Source organism: Diplotaxodon limnothrissa, linkage group LG17 (assembly GCF_057381915.1).
Source record: "Diplotaxodon limnothrissa isolate DT_005_m linkage group LG17, D_limnothrissa_male_GT1.1, whole genome shotgun sequence".
NCBI lineage: Eukaryota > Metazoa > Chordata > Actinopteri > Cichliformes > Cichlidae > Diplotaxodon > Diplotaxodon limnothrissa.
Genome location: NC_140612.1, coordinates 31,558,483 through 31,585,201, shown reverse-complemented (window position 1 = coordinate 31,585,201; position 26,719 = coordinate 31,558,483). Strand labels below are relative to the sequence as shown.

Below are 26,719 nucleotides of genomic sequence, written 5' to 3'. Positions count from 1 at the left end.
CTTACACTTGTTTATTCTTTCCATTCATCTCTTCTTTTCCTTCCCTCCCACTTTTGCTGTAATTTACAGATTCTACATTTATCCATCTCTCTGTCTCTCTCTCACTGTTGTCTTCCCATTTTCCCTCTGTGTCATTCACACTTTGTCTCTCGGTGCCAGACAGTTAGCACTAGGGGGTCTGTCTGCATTAAAGGCAAAATGATTGTGTAGACTAAAAGAAAAAAACATGTGTTATTTATGTCTATTATGTACCAGTGGTTTGTGATGACTGCATGCGCATACATAAATATGCACACTTGCCAGGATAGGTGCAAACGCAAAAGCACACTTTTAATGTATCACAAACATGAGTGTTCGCACACACACAGTATCCTGCTGCTTTAGCCTTCACTGCTGACGGCATATGGGAGTGCGCATGCATGTTTGCACGGGGGTTTTGGCAACCCGTGAGATAACAAATCGATGCGATACGGTCTCGGGATCAGGATTTGAGGTTGGATTGTGGATGTGTTTGTCATACTTGTCTTTTCTCTGTCTGTTCAGGTGATTTGGTGTGATTTTTCACATTCACCACATTGTCGGGAGCCTCATTCATGGCGCCTTGACACCGCTTCCACAGTCCCGTCCCTCCATCAGAGGAAGGCCGCAGTGCTCTGTCATGCCCCCCCACACCCACCCCCCCGGGGGCACTGGCCTTCCCCCAGCTAGCGCCACTATCTACCACTGCTACTTGGCCAAACCAGGTGAGTCAAGAAAACAAAGAGCAGATTAATAGGGACAAAATTGAGTGAGATTATGAAAAAAAAAACAAGAAGAGAGGAAAACATGCTGTTCCTCTCCGACTCAACTCCAGTCTATTTTATTCACGTCTATTGTACTCCAAACTATGCATGAAAGGAGGAACACTGTCTGTTTTGACAGCTGCTAATATTTGCATGCCAGCATGATTGAACACACACATACCCACGGACATGCGCGCACTCAAAGGACAAGGGCACTGAGCATACTGTGGCCACGTGCCAAGGCTTCCACAGAAATGCCACATTACTGTATTAATCCAGCCAGTGAGATGTAGTGATATGATATTTTCTTTCTTTAATTCACCCTATCGCTTCCTTTCCGAAACAAGATTTCCTTTCCTTTCACTTATTGTCTTTGTTTTTTCTGCATCTCACTCCTTTTTTCACCTGTCACCCTTTGCCTCTTCCTTTTATTCCTGTCCATCCCTGCATCCAAGTCTCTTTGGACCCATTATCTTTTTTCCCCCCTTCGTCTCATATTGCGCGTACACTCAGTCAAAACAAAAATCCATCAGAAGTCGGGTGGCATAGCAACAGATAGGACAGCTGTATGCGTGTGTGTGTGTGTTGTGGAGCAGACAGTGGCACAAATGGTTCTCACTCTCTGAGCGATTCCAGCCAATTTTTCAGCTAATAGGCAAACACAAGGGCACTCCTTTCCTCTTTTGTTTTACATCATGCGCATGCTGAAGGAGCACATGCTGTAAATGAATGGCTTTACAAAAGAGAGAGACTAAGAGAACAGGGATCTTTGTCTTCCTGTTGGCGAGGTAAGGTATTATTGGTCCTGAGGTGTCTGGGGGGGAAAAAAAAGACGCCCCCACAAACTGCTGTGTAACACCGAGGACACTAAATAACAGGGCAACACTATGTGTCTGAACCTCCAAACACCCACACAGAAACTCTAAGTCAACAGATATGCCTCCCTCTGAGCTTCTCGTTGTCTCCATACCAGCACCTTATACCTCTTCCTTTCTCTCTCTACCTGCACTTTACATTTTCTCCAACCTTCTCTCATCTCCGTATTTAATTCAAATCAGTTTAACTCGGATGCCTGCGTAAGCTTTAGTAGCATATTTGCTGTAGGGTCTACTCTAAGCTGTTCAGGAATAGTAATTCCTCTAAAATATTCTATCTGTCATCAAACGTCTCAGAGCCTTTCCTTGCAATTACACTGAATTAAAAAGAAGCACGCTGTGTTGATGCCAAAGCTCTCTCTCAGTTAAGATAAATGCACTTGATCGGCACATAATGTGCATTACAAATATTTCCAAACTCTTTGAAAACAGGTGTTTTCCCTGTCTTCCCTCTGCTTTTTCAATGTTGTTCTGTATGCCTCTTGCAAAGCAAAGAATCTCCCTCCGCTCTCTCCACTGAGGCTATAATTCAAACACATACATATACTATATAACTTACTGAGAAACGGATATATCGAGAGTAGAAAGCAGTAAGAATTTCATTACATCAGCGCCAGCAATGACAATCAAATCATGAAGCCCACGTGTTGCTGAAGAAGTTCATTCAGAGCTAGAATTTGACAGGGAGGATTTGAAACTACGTGTTTCCACTGAATTGTCATTATAATTCTGCACGAACTGCAAAATGCTGAAGAATGGTGTGTTCAAAGGACAGAAAATGGATTAAGAAGAAAAATGGAGAGAGACTTTTGGGAAGTGTTTGTATTCTTCAGCGTCTGCTAGTTTTGGCCTTGATGGATGGAGGCTGTGGCAGACATCTTGTGGGTGTTCTGCAGTTGTTGTGCCAAATAAAATTATCAAATGCAAAAATGTATTTAAATGCTTTACCCTTTTTGTCTGGAAAATTGATACTCGGATACTAACTGACACTAAAATTACTATAGGATTAGATATTTATTTGCAACAACGCTGATATCAACAGTGCCGCACAGAACTCCCCCCATTTTCATTGAACCGTTATCACAACCTGGCCAGCACACACGCTAACAAGCTGTTTAAGTATTAGCAATTACCCACATTAGCTGCCATTATCATTAAGGTAGTGGCTAGCAGCTATGGCTAATGATAAAGTTAATGTGCAAGCTAGGCAACAAACATTATCAGGCCTGCTCAGCTGTAACTGGCAATGTTAATTTAACAGGATAACACAATTATTTGTCCTTTAAAAAGTGTTATGTTTCTCTTAAAGTCTCAGATTAAAGGAAAGAAAAGTTTATCAGCAACTACACCGAAACAGTGGCAGCCTACTTTATCAACTCTATTTGATCATCTGAAAATATGATGCCAAACCACCAGAAGACAAGAAATAAACCCAGCTGCATGGTTCATGGCATGCATTTGCACAAACCACTATCACATTACTTTAAAAACAATCCCCCTTGTGGTATTGAAAACGGTGTTAAGTATTTTTCTGGGTATCTGTATCAAGTTCGAAATTCTTGTATGGTAACAACCCAGATATCTATCTGGACTTTTATATTCCCTGGTGAATATACGAGCTAGAAAAGCATGCACTCCACAAGTTTGACCAAAATCCAGAAATACTCTAAATAGATACACTACACCATCAAGAAACGTTAAAGAAAAATGGCTAAAACGGCTAAAAGAGTTTAGACATGACAGTTAAATGAGTTAAATACATGAGTGACACAAAGTGAAATACAGGGAGCAAGAAAAAACGGGGAAACAGTGGGGAGTAGAGATGAGGAGGAAGAGGGATGTGAGATCAAAGAGGTGTAGTGAAAGAGAGCAGACAGTGAGGAAGAAGGAGGAGAGGCGAAAGAGGAGAACAGAGAGGTCTATGAGCGGCACGGAGACCATATGGTGCCTCCAGGACTCCACCATCCCAGCAGACTGTGAGACTCTTCTGACACATACACACACACTTGCACACAAGAAGGTATCAGTTAATTCCTACTCTCTCTCACACACACACATAAGCATACACAGGATCTGACTGTGAGCTTATGTGTTTGTTCCAACCCCAAACAAATCCCTGGCTGCAGAGCTTCTAATCAAGAGAGTGATAGTGAAAGAGAGAATGACAGCAGTTGGGATTTGGCTTTGAACAGCGATATAATACACTGGCTGGGGTTACAATATTTGCTTGGAGTGAAGCCATAATACCATGACTTAGCATTATGCTTGGAGTACAGCTGTAATACAGTGCACTGACTAAGGGTGTAGCATTAGGTTTGGAATTTAGCCATCACAGTTAGTTTAGCCGCTTCAAACTGACTGCCATTAAAAACAGTAAAATGGCTTCAATAAAAAGTACTTTTTGGTCGACCTGCAGCAGCTACCAGGTTGTTAAACTGATTGATTAACAAAGTGTAATGATTTAGGGTCGATTGTAGGGTAGTCAAGATGCATACCAAATGAGCTAAAATGCCCTTTATCTCAGAGTCCCAGGATAAACTCCCACTCAGCTAGACCTTTGCTGCTTGTCATTCCCTGTTCCCTTTCCCCCCCGTTGCCTATCTCTGCTGTGCTGTCTAAATAAAGGCGAGAGGCAAGAAAAAAAAAATCCCTACCACCAGGTGGTTAGTAGCTAGTGGCACTTTTCAACCCTGCTGTGATGTTGGGTTTGGCATGAAACCAACCGCAGTGGGACACTGTGTGTGTGCAGCATTAGGGCTGGAGTAGAGGATCATCCCTTCACATATGAGACTGGAATGACAGCTCGTTGGCAAACCATACAAAGCATCTGGCTAATTCAAGTTTGCGATCAATAGCTATTTTAATGTAAGGCAAGAAATAAATAAATATCCTAATTATTAAAGTCAACAAAAAACAAAATTGCTTCATTAAAGTAAAATGAAAGAGGATTTCTACTCTTTATTGTTTCTTTGTTCTATAAAAAAATGTAATTAATATTGTTCCCCTTTACTCAATATTACTTCAAATTTTCCATATAAACTTTTCATATTTTCTTATATGTTATTATATTTTATTGGGTTTTTTTTCTGTGCATATGTAAATATCATCTGCTAAAGGGTCACTGTGGCTTGCTCCCATAGCCAGCTTATTAGCTGTGTCTTGTAATATGGCGATTGATTGTGGCGAGCTATAATCTAGTTTGTTGTGGCCCTAATTTTGTGACAGCTCGGCTCAAAGGCATGCAGAAATCTCCCATGCATATACCCGCCAGCTCTTTCTTTTTTACCACTGTGTGGTTAGATGCAGGTACAACAGGAATGTGCCAGATGAAACACACAAATAAATGGTCCTGGCCTACTTTCAAAGGACACTGGCAGGGATAAATCCACTGGATGGTGTTTGTGGTGCAGATAAATCCTAAGCCCCACAAACAGCATTTTAACACTCGCCAAATGATAGAGATACAGTATCACACTCACAGCACATCTAGCACAGATCTAGCTTGACACTGATAAGCTATAATGATCATAGCAAGGCTATTCCTGACAGAAAATACTCCTTTCCTGGCTAAGTAATCACAGAAAATGGCTGATAATGGTCCTAAATTAATGGTCGATAACACAGCGTTTTGAGATGTCCTCATTTAGTCCTTGTGAAAAAAAATAAAAGCCTCTGAAAAGGTCATGCAATTAGGAAAAAAAAGATTTCTAGCACTTTGGAACTAATTCTAAATTCAGGATCAGAGCAGCTACTTCAGACCATTCTAAATTTATATATTACAATCATATAAAAAGGAGGGTTTTTTTCAGTCCTGTGACTGAAGTTCACTCTCACTGCTTCCACAAGAATTAAGAGGGTAAGGAGCAGTCAGGTGCTGCTAATTAAATGCACTTCAATTATTGATTATCTATAAAAACAGATGTTTGCAGGTCTGGAGCATTCAGGTGTGTGTAAACACAAAGCTGCATTTTTCCAGGGAGTGGATGTCTCAGCAAATTCACCCCAAGGTCAGACCATGCAGCTGCATCTCATACTTTACAGGGGTCAGTTAGCATGTTACAGGTTAAAGTTTATGACAGTACAATTAGAAAAAGACTGAACTGAACAAGCGTTCAGTTCAGTTCAGTTCAGTTCAAGGGAACGTGGCAGCACAGCTTAAGTTCGCAAAGTTGCATCTGAACAAACCGCAAGACTTCTGCAATAGCGTCCTTTTACAGACAAGAGCAGACAAGTATTCTAATGTGAGGCCATAACATTTACATGGGTCATGCAACAAGACAATGATGCCAAGCACAGCAGCAAATCTCCAACAGAATGGTTAAAAAGAATCAAAGTGCTTGGATGGAGTACTGTCTTTTTTAACAATACTGTGAATTCAATTCTAATTATATGATGCTAAAAATTTAGTTAAAACACATTTAATTACAAAATAGCCAACTGAAGATTCAGAAAAGAAACTGGCATAAAAACCACAGCATGACAACTATTTCATATATAGAAGTTTGCGTGTGTGTGTCTGCGTGTGTGTGGATCAATACCATCTGCCTATCCATCCTGTCTGAAGAATGAGTGGGCATACATTACGACTTGTCACACATCCAAGGCAAAGTGTATTCTATTCCTGTCACGTTGATGCTGATGCGACATCAAAAGGCGGACGTCCTTCTTTTTCGTTCCAAAATTTGAATGTATTCAGCCTTGAACTACAGCCCTGGTGACTGGTCAGTACATAGTGCATCAAAGAGCTGGTGTTGCAGTGAAGTACCACGTGCAGCAGCTCCAATGAAGGTGTTGACACTGCCTGAAAATTATGCTTTCTTTTGCCAAAGCATGAATTCGTGGATCCCCCCCCCAACTCCTTTTTGCTTTATCTCTTTGTCTTACCTGCCACTCTTGCTAATTAATAGCCACTATCACAAACAACAATGTCAATGCATGTCACACGCTCCCACGAGGCCCACTGTTGTGTGAACGAGCACGTGTGCCACTACAAATTGATACAAATAGCAGGAATTAGAGAGGCAGATCGGCCTACACATTACCCACTCCCCGCTGCAAGTCAAAATAATGATACTGTCTTACTGCCGCATCACAGGAGAAATGGACAGGGGAGAGAGACTGACGCAGCAGGTGGGATAAAAATGGAGAATGAGAGCAGGGCTGGAGTAAACAGGAAGGAGAGAAGAAAGGGAGCAAGAAAGAGAGAAGGAGAGGTAATTGGAGGTAATCCTACCGGAAGAAGAGGTTTAAAAAAAATCAAGATTTGCAAGAAAACACTCTCTCCTCTCCTCATCACAGTGACAGCAGGAGTACAGCCTGGGGGTTTACCCCTACACTGTGTTCCTGCTTATCCTTAAATGCTACCAGTGTGTTTGTGAGTCAGTGTGTGCGACCATTACTTCCTGCGTTTGGTTAAGCGATTATAAACGGATGTGCCTGAAAGTCAGGCGGAAAGGTGCATGACAGAAAATAGATAATGTGGGGCAAAGAAGAACTTCTTTCCTCTCTTATCTCCAATAACATTATATGACTGATAATGTAGCTGTACTGATAGGAGCCTGACATTGTACAATATCTATCTATCTATCTATCTATCTATCTATCTATCTATCTATCTATCTAAGCCAAAAACACATGTAGTGCTGCAGTGTATTGTGTGTGTGTGTAGAGGTATTAACACACGCAGTCACACACACACACTAGCTGGCTATTTTCTGTCTGCTAAGTAAATAAGGTCTTGGGTTACAGTTGAGATCAGGCATATTATAGCCTCTGAGAAATTACATGGATGTTGCTGCTGCTGCTGTAGAAAAACAGGCAACATTACAATTCATGTTCTGATGTAATGCAGATGGTTGATTTCATGTTATATATGACAGGTTTTAAGATATTTGTTGTGTGCCATTCAACTTCAGGAAAACCACACTAGTCACTAACTGTCAATAAAATGCACCAAACACATGCTTTAAATGATATATACTTACATAATAATATATAATATTTGTACAGCATTTATCATATTTAAGGTGATATGAAAATAAAAACAAACAAGGATTAAAGCAGATTCTATAACTTCAATACAAAATACTGAAAGTGTGCGAATGCAACGGATTCATAGAACTACAAGGGCAGGTTGCTTGTTTAGGTTGTTTTTTCCCCCCCCAAAATACATTTTTGCCCTTTTCCCCTTTGTTGTGAGAAGACAGTGGACAGAAGAGTAGAAAGCTGGGAGAAAGATCAGGGGCCTCGGGGTAGATTCCAACCTGGGACTCTGCATTAGCCTTAAGGGCACATTAATCACCTGCTTCACACAAACCAGTGCCCTTACCCAAGCATTTAAACAAACAAAACAGTCACGGAAAAAAATTAATGTGTACATTCAAAAAGCTGTAACCAGTAACAGTTTATCTGATTTATCACCTGATCACAAAATTAGCTGGATGGATGCCTGGATGAGGACTTTTGGGGTTATTATCTTATTCGCATAAAGGTGTGCTTTAACGTTATATCAAGGGCGTTATGTGGTATTGGCAATTGTGCCAAAAATTAAACTCTAATAGCAGCAATGGATTTGTTTTAAACTCCGAGCATAATGAAGAAAAGAGTGAAGAAACACGGGCCTGTGAGTCTGCTGCGCGGAGGACAGCTGGTCCTCCTCGTAACAAGATAGCAGCAAGTCTGTCGCTTGCATGGAAAACAGCTTGGCCCTTGGTAACATACAACTGGGCTCAGTAACAGTAGTGCCGGAGCTGATGACATCATTCCTGGGTTCAGTGTCACCCAAGGGCCCTTGAATATAAACTTACAGGCACAAGAGGCCCCTGAGGTGTCAAAAGCCGTTACCTTGGAGACATTGTCAAACATTGCCAGGTACACAGGACTGCAAAGGTCATCCCATACTGTAACATGTAACAACGATACTGTACTGCTACAAAAATTCAGAAGATACTGTAAAGTAACATATTCATCACAACATACAGTAATGCTATTAGTTTCACTTCTTAATTCAAGAAAAGAAATAAAATAAACATAAGGTGAGTCTGAGAGCCTGGTCAGCACATCAGGGCTTTTCCTGCATATAAAAGAAAGAAAATCACTAGCATTGTAATAAAAAAAAAAAAAACAGTTTTAAGTGGTTTTAAGTGGCATTTAATTTACTCAAACATAAATATATGTCATCCTATCACATGGCCTGTTATAACAGGAAAATGCATTTATACCGTTCAGTGAGATAGTACAGGCTCTTTGCTTAAATGCCCAAAAGCTCGATTTTGAACCAGAGAAACTTAATTTAAAAAAGCATTAAACTTACAGCAATAAGGTATTTAAATATAGTAGTGTAACAACATTAAAGAAACAAAACAATAGTAACCAAAAAAGTCCCTTTTTAGTTTATATCAAGAAGTTACTGTCTTACATTAAACTGTAGTTTCAAAGTATGTACAGTGCAGAACTTTTGTCCGTTTAATTAAAACGTGCATGTATTTCCATGCGTATGTCAGCACCAGCCATGACCCTGCAATCCTTTCCATATACAGAGAAACTATATAGACAGAAATCGCTGCCAGGGAAACAACTGACTGCGCACAGAAACACAAGGACACACATGAATATGCAAACATACACTGGCAGGGATAATCCTCTTTCAGAGATTACTTACGATAGATATGCCATTTGAACTCTCGCACAACTTCAAACACAAAAACCAGCACACATACATTGTAAATGGGTGGGCAAGCTATCATGTTAATTAAAAACAAACAGCTCTAATGATCAGTCGTTTTATTAAAATATAATTGGAAAGTCGGAAAAGAGGTTAAGAAATATGCATTTTCTTCATCAAGAGAAACTCTTCAGCCTTCATTAACAATTAAGAATGTGCCTATTATTGCACAAACACACTATATTTTCATTCTAATATGGTAAGAAATATGCATGGATTTGGAATCCAAGGCAGCAACCATTGATTATTAATACTCCTCAGGTTTGAGCTGCTTGGTGTCTAAAAGTTTCATGACTGTCACTTCTGACAACAAGATGAGGCTGTTTAGAATCTGACGAGCGATACTGCCCTTAGAGTTGCCTTGATCGAACACAAACACACTTCTGCATTTTAATGCTGCGTCTTAGTTTGTTTCCCATCGCTGAGAGCATCGCCAGCCCACACTTCCCAAGAATGTCAGCGCTTTTACGGATTGTGTTAGGGAATTCTTATAAAAGATTCAGTCTGAAGTCTGTTTGGACTGAGCTAAACTGCACAGAACCACTTAACTTATTTGGAAAGAATTCTCCCTGTCTTCCTCTAAATGTGGCAGAATATTTCCCTCCTTCTGGTTTGGCTGTGTGGAGCGCTGCATCAGAGAGGATTTGGAGAAGCTAAAATAAGCCAAAAAAAACAACAACCACCACCTCCACGAGAGCAGCTAAAACCACTCATAAATGTTGGAAGATCTGCTTCAGCACTGAGGGGAGGGTTGCAGCGGATCAAAGTCAAAGTCAAAGTCAACTTTATTGTCAATTCTGCCACATGTACAGGACATACAGAGAATAGAAACTACGTTACTCTCAATCCCTAGATAAAATAGCAAATGATGAGGATGAGTTATAATGTACAGTAGCAAAGGGATGGGAGAAGAGAGGGGCGGTGTTAGGCAACAGATATGAGAGAGTGGAGAGAGAGGAGGAATACCTTTGCAAAATAAAGCAAACGTATTCTTTGGTGCACAAAGACGACCGCATTTTGAAAATGTGACATTATATGAGAGGAGAAAAATAAACACAATTTCTCTCTCTCCAGCTCCGTTCTGCTCTCTCAGTTGTATAACAGTGCTTCTACCTCGGAGCTACATTATCCTCGCAAATCTCCTGCACTACTGTACCTTTACAAATAGCTCCTGTTTTGGGAAATTCAAAGCCACTGTATAGCAAAAGCCTTCTAGATTCCTACTGAGCTGCTGGAGTGAAAGCCTGGCACTCTAAAGCGTTTCCACTACAAAGTCAGACGGCACAGGAAGCTTCGGGATACTATAAAAATCTCTCCTTTTATCCATTTGTGAAGTGGAGTTAATTTTTCCCAGAGATTAAGATTATACTGTAGGATAGAGAGAGTTCTAGAGCACTAGTACTTTTTTATGAGGGCACAGCCTTCACTTGCTGAAGGATTGGATCAGAATGTAAAATAGGGCAATGTCCTGAGTGAGGGAGGTCATGTTCTGTCTGGAAAGGAAACTGTGAGAAAAAAGGGACTATTTCTGCACCAGTGCAAGTCTAAATTCTCTTAATCATGTAATATTATGATTAAAAGAATTATGTAAAAGGAACAAATGAAGTGCTTAGTTAAATTTATCAAGAATGAGGGAAAGTAGCTCACAAATAAGCTAAGAAACCAAAATAGCAATTCTTGCTTGGAAACAACTTTAATTGCTACCATCATCTAAGAAATTCAAGATTTAAAAAAAATGGGGGAATGAGCTTTATTTTGTCTTGCAAAGTTTTTAGATGAGAAACTCTATACCACTTTCACATGATCAGAAGTTGGTAAGATCACTCCCCAGTCACACAGGCCTAAAGAACAGTTAGCAAACCATCTGGCAATGAGAGAAAAATGTGTATTCCACTATTACCTGAGTTGTTTGATGGAGGCTGGTGAAAGTCGCTGTGAAATCAACCGCTAAAGTCCCATTCACCATATCTGGAGACAGGTTAGTGACCCTCTGGAAATCACTAGAGTGTATTCCGCAACTGGTTGGAGACTGGTTTCTAAAGGCTGCCGGCAATCACTAGCATGAAATTGGTTGCACAGAGGTATGTGGTCCTGTGCTGGTAGTAGCAGTAAGTCACAGCGTTCTCAGTTTCTGGTTTGTGTTTTACTAATGGTTAGCAGTTACTTAGTTAGGGTTTGTTTTCAGACAAGTTGATGAGTAAAATGCAAAATATGAGTTGCCAAGGCAATCTGATAGTGACAAAAGAAACTGCAAAGTGGATCTGGTGCAGTTTCACCTGGTGATAGCCAGCAACTTTAAGCAACCGGTTGTGGCACACAGTACATTTTTCCTTGGTGACAAGATTTTCCAAGTGGTTGCAAACTCATGAATAGCCAGGCAGGGGAGGAAAACAACTAGCTTAGAAAAAAATCATGCTCTCGAAAAAATTGGTATTTTTCTTGGATTTGAAAAGAAAAGAGGGGCAAACAAGAAGCAATAACTTAAAAAAAGACCTTTTAAGATATTTGTTGGATGATAATTGTTAGAACAGGAAAATTATAGTTCTAAATTACTGAGTGCTGACTTCTATTTAACTGCTGTAGTTTTAATTATATTGCAAACTCCGAGTGAATAATCTCATTTTAATTTCAAATCTGTTTTTGGCTTTTATCAGTAACATTTTAAGGCTATTAAAGTTTATCAGTAAAAAATAACTGAAATAAAAAGCCAATTCTGTTTCACAATGATGCTTTTGTTTTAGGCTTTTGTTATAAATCAAGCAAATTTTTTTTCTTTACAGTTTTAGCTTAAAGAGTTTAAAGTTTTAGAAAAGACAATAAAATAAATTTTGAATGAATATACACTGATTATGATTTTGGCTATAGCATTTTATCCTATAGAATAAAGCTCGTTTAGTGTATGTGCTCAATAAACTATACAGTAGACTATATAACAATTCGACATGAGACTACAAATACGTCCATTAATACATTTATCTCAGCATCAGTCAGCCCTTCATTCCATTCTGAAGGACTTCTCATTTATGATTAATTAGGCTAAAGTTCACTTTCTGGTAGTGAATTTCCTGGTTTTCTTCCTCACTGAAAGTCAATTTAGAACCAGTTCAAAAGGAATAAAACTTTATATTATTAATGCTCTTTCTCACTGCGCCATAACAAACTTCATATTTTATCAGTAATGAGATACAGAAGCCCTGAGGAAAGAAAAGCGGCTTTAGAAGAATGATATGACTTTCATATCACTCATACCTTCTGACCTTCATCATGTTGTTTTCTCTTTTTTCAGCTATGTGGTCTGGCAACCAAAGATCTATTTCACTGAGATTTGTCATATTCAGAGCGTTAAATGCCATCTGAACCACTGTGTGTGGTGAGGGGGGGAATGAACCTGAATGCAGATAAAAAATAATATAACAACAAGGGAGTGAGCGAGATTTAGTGTGGCAAAAGGGAGTTGTGCGCTAAAAATTTAATGCTAATAATATGCAGATGATGTAAGAGATGAAATCTGGTGGCAAAACAAAGAGTCCTGTCAGGATGTAGAAAGTGCTGTGTCTGTGTCTGGAGTATAGACAAAGTGGTTTTCTTAATATTACGCTTTGTTGCTGCTTAACACACAAACACATGCCCACACACACATACACTCACACACACTCATGCACAGAGAGAGATAAAGCCTAAGTCGTGCCGATAAGCAATTGGATGGAAAGAAAGTCAGCCACTGTAACGAGACACTGAGGGAATACAGAGCAGTGCCGAGAGACTTGGAGTAAAAGGGAATGAGAAAGATAAAGAGACTCGAGTGGGAGAGGGAAAATTATTGAAGGGAGAGAGAGACAGACAGATGTTAGGTCACACAGAGAAACAACGAGAAGAAGAATGAGTAAAAAAAAAAGTTTGAAGTAATAAAAAAAGAAAGAACAGTGAGGAAAACTTGAAACAAAGAGGAAGGATGTAACAGGAGAAATAAACAGAGATAATGAGCAGAAATGACGAAATGACGGTAGTCTGCAGGAAAACAAGGATCTGAAAATGAAATAAAACAAAGGGGATTTCCCTCATGAGATGCACACAAACACACACAGAGAGAAGGGAAAGAGAGACACGGTAACTAGTCTGAGTCTTGTTTTGGTTCAGCTGTGATAGTTCAGGCGGAACATGTTTCAAGTTTGCATGATTTCTCAGATTTGTAGCGGAAATCTCTTCTGCAACTTTCAATCAGACAGCGATGAATCAGATTCTCTGTGCAGTTTCTAAAACGCTTTCTAAATCATGGAAATGAAAAATCAAATCAAAAACCACTTCTCCGAGTCTGTTTCCCTTTCCTCTTTAATTCTCGTTTACATCTTTCTCTACATAAAACTGTACAGTTCTGTGTATTTGACACAACTTTAACATCCTCACTGGCATCAAAGATAATCATTGTTTCTGCTTCCTATTAACGTCGTAGATTGAGAGGCTATTTCACAGACACTTACCATGGGCTGGATAATGATTCTTGCACTTACTTTTTAATTAAAGTCATAATCATAATTTACACTTTCCCTCCAGTCCCTTCCGGTTGTACACATAATTGAAATAATAATTCACAAGTGTGTTTTCTCCTTCCTTTGCTTCCTCCCTCCTTCTCTCTTCCCCCAGTCTTCCTCTGTGTCCTCTGCCTCCTAGCTGCATTGCTGCCGCCAACCTGCTCCTGCCCTCCTCCCTGTCTCTGCTCCTCGGACAGCCTGGTGGTGGACTGCAGAGGCCGGGGTCTCTCCTCTCTGCCTCCCTTGCACCTCCTGCCTCCAAGGAGCCGCTCACTCCTGCTAACCAACAATAAACTCGCCTCGCTGGGAGCAGCTGCCTTTGCTAACCTCACTTCTCTGGAGGTTGTGAAATTTTTCTTTGCCTCAAAGCTGAACATGTTGTGGGTTGTTGTTACATTGTTGTTCATCACTGTGTGTGCAGCACAATAAGTGATATTGTCTGGCGGATCTTATATTGAGCAAACTGCAGAAAACCTCTGATCTCAGTCTGAAAAGTTAAGAAAAAGTTGACATTTTCAAGGTTTTGCAGGAAAAATTTGCATTTACTGTGGCTGGCAGCAACAAAACAATTGATAGTTTCTGTGCAATGAATACAACCTCATTAGTTACAACACTTGGCTGCTCTTTATTTATGAATGTCTCTTATTTACCATATCAGATAGAAGTAATTGCTTCTGTTTCCTGTCAAGGCTTAATGTACAATGAAACGTTTGCAGTTTTTGATTAATTCAGATTTTCATACCCACCAAAACACCACTAGTTATTTTAAACATAAGTGCCAGATTAAGTTAAAGTTATTTGTAATACTCAAAAAGATCATCAGCTACCACCAGTGTCTAAATTGTGCATAATTTGCATGTGTTTTTTAGGAACTGGACCTCTCTAATAATTACTTGGATAATTTACCAGCCGGATTATTCAGAGACATGTCCAACCTGACAAGATTGACTCTGCGCAACAACTCCTTAACAGTAATGGACAGAGACCTCTTCCAGGTAGGCACTCTAAATTACACAGCACCATACTTCGTAAAGCCTTCAACACTGCTCACTAAATACAGAATAAATGGCATTATTCCAACTACAAATCACATAGGACACTCAAATATTCCCTGCTAAAATGCATGGAAAACCTGTCTTTGTCTTCCGTGTACTGGGTGATATGTATTATCATTACAGTGTACTGAATGTGACTGAAAAAGAAAACAAAGCTGATACCACAAAGCTAAAGCTTAAGCGTCTGGATTTGAACTTCACGGGCTGTGCTTAATCGAGCCAACCTGAGCAGTTATACTTAAAAGATTGGGCCCCTGTCCAGGTGTTAAATTAGTAACAAACCATTTTCCCAGCACTTTCATCCACTAAATCAGAACAGTCAGTAGGATAAGTCTGTGTCATCACTTCACTTGGAAATGTAAATTAAAATCAGTAGCTGCCAGTAGCTACATGGCAAAGATGTGTAAAGCCAGTGGGTTTTATGAAAAAAAGTGCCCAACCATCAAACAAAGGCCTGCTTTTGATGTTTCTACAGGGTCTGAGCGGTCTTCAGAGTCTAGACCTGTCATTGAATGGTCTGTCCACAATTCCTCTCGGCCTACTGGATGAGTTGCAGAGCCTAAGGTAGGTACACACCAGAATACATTCATTTACACTGATTTTAATCGGGTGCTCACTTACAGGACCAAACACTAGAGTAAGATCACGATCCAGAATTATGAACAATGTAATATTCTCTCATGAGTTACAAGGTCAGAGTCGTGGATAATGTTCCAGAAGGAGAGCGCAGAGATCTTAGTTAACATAATCAGAAGATTATAAGATTATTGTAATTTCATAGAAGAAGGTGAAAATGTTGGAAACCTTTCTGAAGACACTGTGTCTATGCTGACCAGCTGGCACAGAAACTAAGCAGCACTACTCATGTTAGTCAGGCCAAGGCAACAATGTTGACATAACCAGTAAGACTGATAGTAGTAGTACCAAACATTTTCAGTAAATAATTCTGTTTTGTTTTTTTTCCCCTCAATTTTAAGCGTTACATACCCATACAACACTGATTATTCTGATATAATTCTACTAAACTATTATTATTATTATTACTTTTACTCCAAGGTGGCTGTCCCTAGCGGGTAACAGGCTTCATGGTTTGGAAAGGGCAGCATTTGAGCCGCTGGCCAATCTGCAACACCTGGAACTGGGCCATAACCCCTGGGAATGTGACTGCAACCTCCGCGATTTCAAACACTGGATGGAGTGGCTGCTGTACAGAGGTGGCTGTTTGATTTATGTTACAAGAACTTTTAAAGTGACCGAATGGGGTCACGAAGGAGTGGGCAGAAACGAGAGGTTATGTGGCTGGGTATTTGTTTCCATTTCTGCAACACCGTGCTTCTGGCTGTATAATATAAGCGCATCAGTGTGATAATGCGCATTAACGCGCTCATTGTGCGCTTCCTTGTACTGTATCCACGTGTCTCTGTGGGCTGTTAGTACATCAGATAACCGCAGCTGCTCTCCGCTCTTTCTCCTCATGTGTAAAAATCTACATTCACCTCAGTGCCTTGGGCCCCAGCTGCCCCGCTAATGAAGCATCTCTTCTCTTTTATGCTCTATTCTCCTCTCTGCTTCATTCTGCTCTCTTCTGCTTTGCTGGGCTTAACTCCTGCTAAGTTCAGTACACCTCATAGGACACTGGACATCATAAGATGAGCAGACAAATTGCATGAAGACATTTCATAGCTCAACATGTAATCATGGCAGTAGCAGTCTTGCAGAAAGTAAGACAAAGCTTGAGAGCAGCCTGTGTTGACTACTATATATGCACAGCTGTAATATCTGGAGATATTTGTAGAGAAAGATGTGTTTGTAAAAGAGTCTTCTGTCACAGGCTGAGATAAAAATCTGGGGGCTAAATACTCATTCTGTCTTTCTGTTTTGCATTGCTTTTATCTTATTGTTTCTGTCACTTAACCTGCCCTATCTGAAAATGCAGATCAATGGCTTTCTAGCATGTGACCTTGTTACGAATACTGTGTTTGCAGGGCTGTACCCTCGTGCCACCAGTGGGAATTAGTGACTCAGATATTTCTCCTGTCTACACATGCTACCGCTTTTTGCTGAAGCCAGGCATGTCATCTCATGAATTATACAAGGGTTTAGTTGAGGCTATCTCCAACCTAGCGTTGCGGGCACAGTAAACTTGGTGTCTGTGAAGTGATGTATGACTCATCCCAGTGTTGGCACAGCCACCCCCGACCAAGTCTTTCCTACGTTTTCCGTTAATTGGTAGTGCTTTACCGACATAAGGCGCTTTATAAATGACCTCTCACTGTCCTCTTGTCTCTACACCTCTGTCTCTCTCCATTTAGGGGGGAAGGTGGATGCGGTGGAGTGCACACTACCGAAAGATCTGCGTGGGCGAGACATCCGTGGCGTTCCGGTGGAAATGTTCAACTACTGTCTCCAACTCGAAGATGAGAACGGAGGGGGTGAGGGTTCTCGTTCGGGACAAGGAGGCGGTCCTCCCTGCAGCAGGAACGCTCTCAATCCCAGCGGGTCGACGCCAGTTTCTGACAGCAGCGGCAGCACTGCTGATGATTCCTCTTCAAACACTGGAAGTGGAGGAACAGGTGGAGAGGCTCCACAGGACTGCACCCGCTCTCGCTACCGACCTGTAAGCGTGCGGCGCGCCATTGGTACGGTTGTAATTGCCGGCGTGGTGTGTGGCATTGTTTGCATAATGATGGTGGCTGCCGCGGCTTACGGCTGTATCTACGCCTCCCTGATGGCCAAATACCAGAGAGAGCTAAAGAAGAGGCAACCGCTAATGGGGGATGGAGAGGCTGATGGAGAGGACAGGGATGAGAAACAGATCTCCTCTGTTGCCTAAAGGAGTGATGGCATGGGGGTTTGGCACGTCAAAGGCTTAGGGATGAAAAGGGTGAAAATTAAAAGGGCTCAAAGAGATGAGAGATGGAAGAGCTTGTTTTAAACACACAGACGGTTATAGTATCTCTCCCTGGGACTCTCAAACTGACACCTCTCCCACTTTTTGTCTTCCTTTCTTTTTCTATTTTTAACCTCCTCCACTCTGTCGTTTTCTCTAACATACTCCCTCACACACATACCTTATCTGCTCCCAGATTCTCTCTTCCATTTGGACCCGTTCTCACTGCAGTATTCATTCCCAAACATCCCTCCAACTCGCCTACCAGCCACCTACTGCTGTTGAATTTACCAGTATATTGGCTAGGAGAAAAAAAATTGGTTCCTCTCTCTCAGTATGAAACATAACATTTATGTAGTTACAGAACACTCATGGTGCACGGTGAGCCAGTTTTTGTAAACCTGGGCTGAGATATCAGGGATTCATAATTTGTACGGTATTGACTGGACCAATATGAGAAGAATTTCTTGTATCAGGAAGTAGCCTGCAGTTCTCAGTTTATCTGTAACCTTCTCCTTCTCAGCCTCTCCAAAGCCAGTAAACCCCTCAAGAAACCAAGACCTGAGCACAGACCCGTTCACTCTCTTCTGGACTGATCCTCCTCTGATTTCTCCTCAACCTCCAAGACCTCAAGAAAGAAACTGACATTAATGAGGAGAGCTGATAGAAAATTAAGACGATTTGTAGATGGAAATCCGATCTACTACTTTATCAAAGGAAAGATACTGAGGCTAGATCTGATATATGTAACAGAAAACCATTTGGATTTACAGATGAGCATTCATTTATCACATTAGTGGGACTCTGGCCTGTTCGGATCAGACTTCACTTTTGCTCTGGATCTTCTGTGGACTAATTCGAGCCTGGAGGTATTCAAAAGTGAAGCTGTCCATGAGATTCTGACTTGGATCTTATCAATCAGCTCAAGGAGGATTAAACCATATGACTGGAATGTTGAATTTGCTGTATTCACCTGCTTCAGAAAAAGCTCCTACTTGTTTGATGCTTAAGATGGTTATGATAAATGTCCGGACAGATCAAAAGAATCAGATCAAATCCATGTTCTGGTGTTACTTGGACTATGCTTCTGGATCAAGGAAGATTACACCACAGTTACTGAGATCCAAAGGACCACAGACTTTGCTTTAAAGCACATGCTCTTTGTTCTGAACTCATTTTGAAACTCCTTTCACCTATCAGAGGTGAAAGTTTGCTACTATGGCATAAAAAAACTCTCTGAGAATCCTGGTTTTCTGGCAAGGACTACAAAAATTCATCTATAAACTACAAACTTCAGGCTTGTGCACTTTATTTCCCTAAACAGATTCCCTCTGGCCTCTCTCTTTCCGTCCTGTCCTCCTTCTTTCTTTGTAAGATGGATGAATTGCCTGGAGGGATTATTAAAAAAGAGGGATTAAACTAAAAAAGCTGCTATTTTTACCCCTCCTCCTTCTCATCCCTTTATCTCGCTATCTTTTTTTTCTCTATCCAGTGCTATTTGAGGAGGTTTTTTTCACACTCCTTAAAGACTCCATCCTTTTGTGCATCCCTTCTCCCATAGTCTTGTCTGTTTGTTTTTCTTGAACAGTCTGCAATATGCAATGGAAGTTGCATGAAAATGTCACTGCCAAAGAGTCCTTGTGTTTAAAAAGAAAACGTAATTATCATTAATTTGAGAGGAATCGCTTGATTAACACTCGTTTCTCAGTGCAGTCACATAAACGGTTTGATTGTTTGCTCTTTACGTAGTGTTTTCATGAGTATCCTTATCTATGGCCTGGTAAACGTTATTATTTTACAGTTAGCAGAGTACAATAACTAACTTAAGTTCCCCCCATACTAAAACTATCGTTCCCTCTCAATTTGTGATTGGCTGCGAATAAACTTATATTAATAGTGTGTTATCTTATATCTGGGTATGATGCAGATACATATTATTATACTAGTCTTCTATGGTGTGTTGGCCCAACAATCCAGAATCGTTTAAAGTAGCCGTTTACGGTTTTTCTGTATCAATTCATGATGTATGTGTTTTATTGTGTTAATGGCTTCTATGTTCTGTTTTAGATTTAAATATCTGTGTAACATTTCTTTGTTGTTTCCATTTATTTGTGTTGACTAGCTGGTAAGGTTTCTGAAAGAAGCATAGAAAGAGTTTACCAGTTTATGCCTAATGTTAATCTGGTTGGGATCGTTTGGCATAGAGCTCTAACATGTTTTTTTTATTTTTTATTTAATAGCAGTGGCTTTATCTCCTACAAATATTTTTTCATAATGCGACTTAATCCCTGTTTGTACAGGATTAGTATTTCCAGGAGGACCAAATTATATCCCTGCGTGTGTATTTCATGCACACAAGTAATGTCTGTGTTTCATTTAAATATACTGACATAAACTCTGGATATGATGGCAAATGTTGATTGGAAAGTACTTGTACTATAAATAATAACACCTACCTTTTGACAGGTATCTACATGTTCCTTAAATGCTCCAAAATTTTCATTTAGAATTGCCAATGCATCTTCTGTAATCTTAAACTGGAATGAGGCAAAAAAGGTGTTTAATTTTCCTAATTAAGTGATTTCCATGATGAGGCTAATATTATCAAAGGAATTCTGTAGGTAGGTAAAGTAGGCATCGAGGATTGGACTTTTTACTTCACAAAGTATGGCAGAGTTGTTGTTATGATGAACGACTGGAAGCCCTTGGGTAATATTTCAATCATGTGCAAACAGAGTTATTTTAAAATAAGAAACAGTATTTGCATTTATGAAGATACTTTCTGTCTATATTGCAATTACAAAGATGTCAAAATCTGTATCTACAAGCTTATTTTTAATGGATTGTTTTTACAATATAATAACTATGTTCAATGTGTATTTAAGTTACAATGAGAACAATTTGGAAAAGGTCAGAAAAAGTAAGTCTAGCTCTTCTGGATGCAAGAGAGCTGACTGATGACCAGAAAGAGCATCTCATCATAGAGTTCAAAACACCTTGGGTGTACATTATAACTTAAAATTTGTCAAAATTTAATAACAATGGCTGCTTCACTAACCTGAAAAGATGCAGAAAGCGCTCAAGCAAAAGCAATTTCCAAATTAGCTTCACATTGGACGTCTTCATGGATGCACATGCTGACATTAAATACTGTGTGATATAACCTTGAATTTTAGAGACTCTGAGGTAGCGCCGTAACGAAAGCAAAAGCTAAACTCTGTCTTTGAATCCAGAAACACTGTCCTCTCACCCCCTGGTCTGCAGGTCTTGTGTTGTTTGTAGCTAAGTATCTTAGCTAGCTTGATCCTGTTCCTATAGTCTGTGTGCATAAAGAACAATAAATTCTAGTTTGTTACGTAAAAACTGCAGCAGCCATGATGACCAAGGGCCTCTGAGACTACACTGCTCAGAAATCTACATGTGTTGTGTTGTTATGATGATTGTGATTATGACAACGATGCTATGAAGATGGTGATGAAGCATTTCCTAGTTAATATGCATTGTTTTAAATAAAAACATATCACACCTATGTCATATTTGCATTCAGACTAAATATAAGGTTTAAAAGAATATAAGGACTATTTATTTAATAAATATAATTTGGATTAAAGAGCACATCAGCAGATATAGGTGGAATAAGTATACAATGTCAAAAACACATTAATTAGCCTATACCTTCATATATATATATATATATATATATATATATATATATATATAAGATATATATGTTTCAGCTTGCAGGGGTCTTTAACCTGTCGCTTGCCCAGTCAGTAGTACCAGCGTGCTTCAAGAACACCTCCACTGTGCCAGTGCCGAAACAATCAACGTGCCTGAACGACTATTGCCCTGTAGCACTCACACCCATAGTTATGAAGTCCCTTGAGCGACTGGTCCTGGCACACCTCAAGACATGCTTTCCCCATACACTGGATCCTCACCAATTTGCCTATCGAAGCAATAGGAGTACAGAGGATGCTGTATCCACAGCACTACACTGTGCACTCTCACACCTGGACAACAAGAATACTTGTGCAAGAATCCTGTTTGTTGACTTCAGCTCAGCATTCAGTACAGTTATTCCCTCCAAGCTGATCACTAAACTTGTGGAAATTGGAATCAGCAACTCTATGTATAATTGGATCATGGACTTTCTGACCAACAGAACCCAGCATGTTAGGTCATGCCATGACTGCTCTACCAACATCACACTCAACACTGGCACTCCACAGCGCTGTGTGCTGAGCCTGTTCCTCTACTGCCTTTTCACCCATGACTGCAGACCTAGGTATGGATCCAACTCCATCATCAAGATTGTGGATGACACGACAGTGATTGGTCTCATCAGTGACAACGATGACTTTAACTACAGGGAAGAGGTAAAGGACCTAGCTGTATGGTGTGCTGACAATAACCTGCTCCTGAATACCAGAAAAACCAAGGAGCTCATTGTGAACTTCAGGAAGGAGAAGAGAGACACCCATGTCCTCATCTACATAAATGGCACAGCTGTTGAATGGGTTTTCAGCTTCAAGTTCCTGGGGACATCTCCATCTCCAGCCTGGTCAAGAAGGCCCATCAGCGCCTCTTTTTTGTGAGGACACTGAAGAAGAATCACCTGTCTGCTGACTTACTGGGTAACTTCTACTGCTGTGCAATAGATAGCATCCTGACCAACTGCGTCACAGTCTGGTATGGGAATTGCTCTGTTGCTGACCACAAGGCACTGCAGCAGGTGGTGAAAACCACCCAACGCATCACAGGGACTCCACGTCCTGCCATTGAGGATGTCCACAAGCAGAGGTGTCTATGCTGGGCATGCATCATTCCCAGGGACTATATCTTCCCAATAAACTCTTCTAGTTCCTCCCCTCCAGAAGGCTCTATAATAAGCAGGTTTAATACCAGCTTCTTCCCCACAGCTGTCACCCTACTAAACTCAGTCCCCTGCTGAACCTTTCCATTCACAGTCACTTAACCATCTACACTCCCCCTCATCCCTCCCAATGACCATGAACATTCACTGTATGCTCACATTACAGTACGTACTTACACTGTTCACTGTTCACTGTTCAAGAGTGCTACTCTTCCACTACTGTAGCTATATTCATAGCACTCTGTAGATTACCACACATCGGTACCTCTGTATATTTGTTCATAGTACATCTGTATATCTGCCCCTCTGTATAGCAATATAGAACATCTGTATACAGTTCCCTCTCCGTAAATCGCTACCTTATCGTGGTGGAGGGGTTTGTGTGTCCCAGGGATCCCAGGGGCTATGTTGTCCGGGGGCTTTTGCCCCCTGGTAGGGTCTCCCATGGCAAATTGGTCCTGGGTGAGGGACCACAAAAAGAGCGATTCAGAAGACCGTTATGTGGAAAACATTGAGGGAACAGTTTACCCTGCCCGGGATAGGGTTACCGGGGCCCCGCCCTAGATCCAGGCCCGGGGACAGTGGCCGAGGGTGAGCGTCTGGTGGCTGGGCCTTAGTCCATGGGGCCCGGCCGGGCACAGCCCGAAAAAGGGGATATTGGCCCATCCTCCCGCAGGCCCACCACCCACAGGAGGCGCCATAGCAGTCGGGTGCAATGTGTGCCGGGCGGCAGCCAGGAGCGGAGGCCCTGGCGGACTGATCCCCGGCTACCAAGACTGGCATTTGGGACATGGAATATCACCTCTCTGGTGGGGAAGGAGCCTGAGTTAGTGCGTGAGGTTGAGAGGTACTGGCTAGATATAGTCCGGCTCACCTATACGCATGGCTTGGGCTCTGTAACCAGTCTTTTGGAGAGGTGCTGGACTCTGTCTCAGTCTGGAGTTGCCCCTGGTGAGAGGCGGTGGGCTGGGGTGGGTATTCTAATATCCCCTCGGCTTGCTGCCTGTATGTTGGGGTTCTTCCCGGTGGATGACAGGGTTTGTTCCCTGCGCCTTAGGGTCGGGGAACGGGTCCTGACTGTCATCTGCGCTTATGCGCCGAGTGGCAGTTCAGAGTACCCAGCCTTCTTAGAGTTCCTGGGTGGGGTGCTGGAAGGTGCTCCACCTGGAGACTCTGTTGTCCTACTGGGAGACCTCAGTACTCACGTGGGTAACGACAGCGAGACCTGGAGGGGTGTGATTGGCAGGAACGGCCTCCCTGATCTGAACCCGAGCGATATTTTGTTATTGGACTTCTGTGCAAATCACAGTTTGGCCATAACAAACACTCTATTGTTCGAACATAAGAGTGTCCATAAGTGCACATGGCACCAGGATGCTCTAGGCCACAGGTCGATGATCGATTTTGTAATTGTATCACCAGACCTGCGACCATAAGTTCTGGACACTCGGGTAAAGAGAGGGGCTGAGCTATCAACTGATCACCACCTGGTGGTGAGCTGGATCAGGTGGCAGGGGAGGCGCTGGACAGACCCGGTGCATCTAAATGCATAGTGAGGGTGTGCTGGGAACGCCTAGCAGAGGCCCCAGTCCGTGAGATCTTCAACGCACACCTCCGGCAGAGCTTCAACAGCATTCCGAGGGAGACTGGGGACATTGAGTCTGAACAGACCATGTTCACCATCTCCTTTGCTGAAGCTGCTGCATTGAGCTGCGGCCACAAGGTGGTTGGTGCCTGTCGTGGTGGTAATCCCCGAACCAAATGGTGGACAGCAGAGGTGAAGGGAGCCACCAGGCTGAAGAAGGAGTCCTATTGGGCTTGGTTAGCCTGTGGCACTTCGGAGGCAGCTGACAGGTACCGACAGGCCAAGCGGAACGCGGCTCAGGCAGTGACTGAAGCAAAAACTCGGGTGTGGGAGGAGTTCGGAGAGGCCATGGAAAAAGACTTTTGGACTGCCTCGAAGAGATTCTGGCAAACTGTCAGGGGAAAGCTTTGGTCTACCTGCACTGTGTATAGTGCTGGCGGAGCGCTGCTGACTTCAACTGAGAAAATTGTCGGGCGGTGGAAGGAATACTTCGAGGACCTCCTTAATCCCACTGACATGTCTTCCAAGGAGGAAGCAGAGTCTGGGGATGAGGGGGATGACTTGCCAATTTCCGGGGACGAGGTCACTGAGGCAGTTAAACAACTCCTTGGTGGCAGAGCCCCTGGTGTGGATGAGGTCCGCCCCGAGTTCCTGAAGGGTCTGGACGTTGTAGGGCTGTCCTGGTTGACACGCCTCTACAATGTTACATGGAGATCAGGGGCAGTACCCCTGGACTGGCAAACCGGGGTGGTGGTCCCCATCTTTAAGAAGGGGGACCGGAGGGTGTGTTCCAACTATAGGGGGATCACACTCCTCAGCCTCCCTTGGAAAGTCTATGCCAGGGTGCTGGAAAGGAGAGTTCGTCCGCTAGTCGAAGCTCAGATTCAGGAGGAACAATGCGGTTTTCGTTCTGGTTGCGAAACACTTGACCAGCTCTTTATCCTCTCAAGGATACTTGAGGGAGCTTGGGAGTTTGCCCAACCAGTCTACATGTGTTTTGTAGACCTGGAGAAGGCATTCGACCGCGTCTCTCGGGGTGTCCTGTGGGAGGTGCTACAGGAGTATGGGGTGTCTGGCCCATTGCTACGGGCCATTCAATCCCTATACAACCGTTGCAAGAGCTTGGTTCGCATTGCCGGCAATAAGTCAGACTCATTCCCGGTGGGTGATGGGCTCCGCCAGGGCTGCCCTTTGTCACCGGTTCTGTTCATAATTTTTATGGACAGGTTTTCTAGGCGCAGCCAAGTGGCGGAGGGCTTTCACTTCGGTGGCCTCAGAATCTCATCTCTGCTTTTCACGGATGATGTGGTATAAACATCTGTATACTTAACTTACTTGTACATAATCTGTACATAACTACTCCCACCTTTTACACTGCCCTTATCTGTATATAATCTGCTCTTCTTGCACTTACTGCTCTTTGCACTTCTGATTAGATGCAAACTATATTTCATTACCCTGTATTTTTAAATGTGTACTGACAATAATCTTGAATCCTAATCCTAATCTGAATATAGGTATATGTTTTCCCATACTTTTCCCTCTTTTTCCTCTCACCTTTCATTGTTCTCTCTGGGTCCATTCCCCTCTCAGTTTTCTTGTCTCAATTTATCTTTTTGTCACTTCTTCTCCTATCATTTTTTAATCTTCTCACCTTCCTTTCTCTCATCTCTGTCTCTTTATCACTTGCTCAGTCTGGTCTATTGTGTGCCCTTTTTGTCTCCACCCTGATCTTACCTCCTTTTCTCGCTCATTTATATCCTTATTAGGTGCTTCCTCTCCTCCTCCATGTAAAATGTCTTCTCTTTATTCTTTGCCTGCTCTATCCCTCTGTCTCTGTCTTTTTTTATTTACACACACTCATCACTCTTTCCTCCTCTTTTCCCAAGTCTGCCTCTGCATCAGTAGGAATAGGTTTATTTATATACAGCATGTCACTTATGCCACAGAGATATTCTAATCCATTGCTGAGCCCTCAGACGGTATAACCACAGTCTTTTTGTAGTCACTGTGCACTGATTTTGGATCAGCCTCTGACACAGGAAATCCATGGCCTTCATGAAAGAAGAAGAAATTAAATCTGCCACTAAATGAGCATGAAAGCTGAGCACAAGATGCACAGAGACGCTGATAGACAACTGACTGTGTTCTGTCCAGATAAACACTGACACTCAGTGGTTATACGTAGAATTGCAATATTTTTAGATACTTAAAGTCATGCAAATATTAAATATATTTTGAATTTAGGATTTATTTTAGTTAATGTGTAATTTGCAACATTATTAGGTGCAAACATTTGTGCAATTTGAAACACAGAAGTGAAGATAGTCATCATATATCCAATCAACTGAAAAAAAACAAGTTCAAACTATTTGTCTTCACATTTCTGTGCTTGTCTTTTTAT

The 26,719-nt window shown here is 41.7% G+C and overlaps 2 protein-coding genes across 4 annotated transcripts in view; one reads left to right on the top strand and one right to left on the bottom strand.

The window, feature by feature from the left end:
* cacna2d4a (calcium channel, voltage-dependent, alpha 2/delta subunit 4a) overlaps nucleotides 1–26,719 on the bottom strand; it is a 97,528-nt gene that overhangs the window by 44,407 nt on the left and 26,402 nt on the right. The window lies entirely within an intron of this gene.
* Nucleotides 659–17,797, top strand: lrtm2a (leucine rich repeat transmembrane protein 2a). The gene is made up of 6 exons (XM_085376426.1): nucleotides 659–743; nucleotides 14,022–14,251; nucleotides 14,779–14,904; nucleotides 15,440–15,528; nucleotides 16,021–16,178; nucleotides 17,277–17,797. The coding sequence occupies exons 1-6, from the start codon at nucleotides 659–661 to the stop codon at nucleotides 17,795–17,797; spliced, it is 1,209 nt and encodes a 402-aa protein (XP_085232552.1).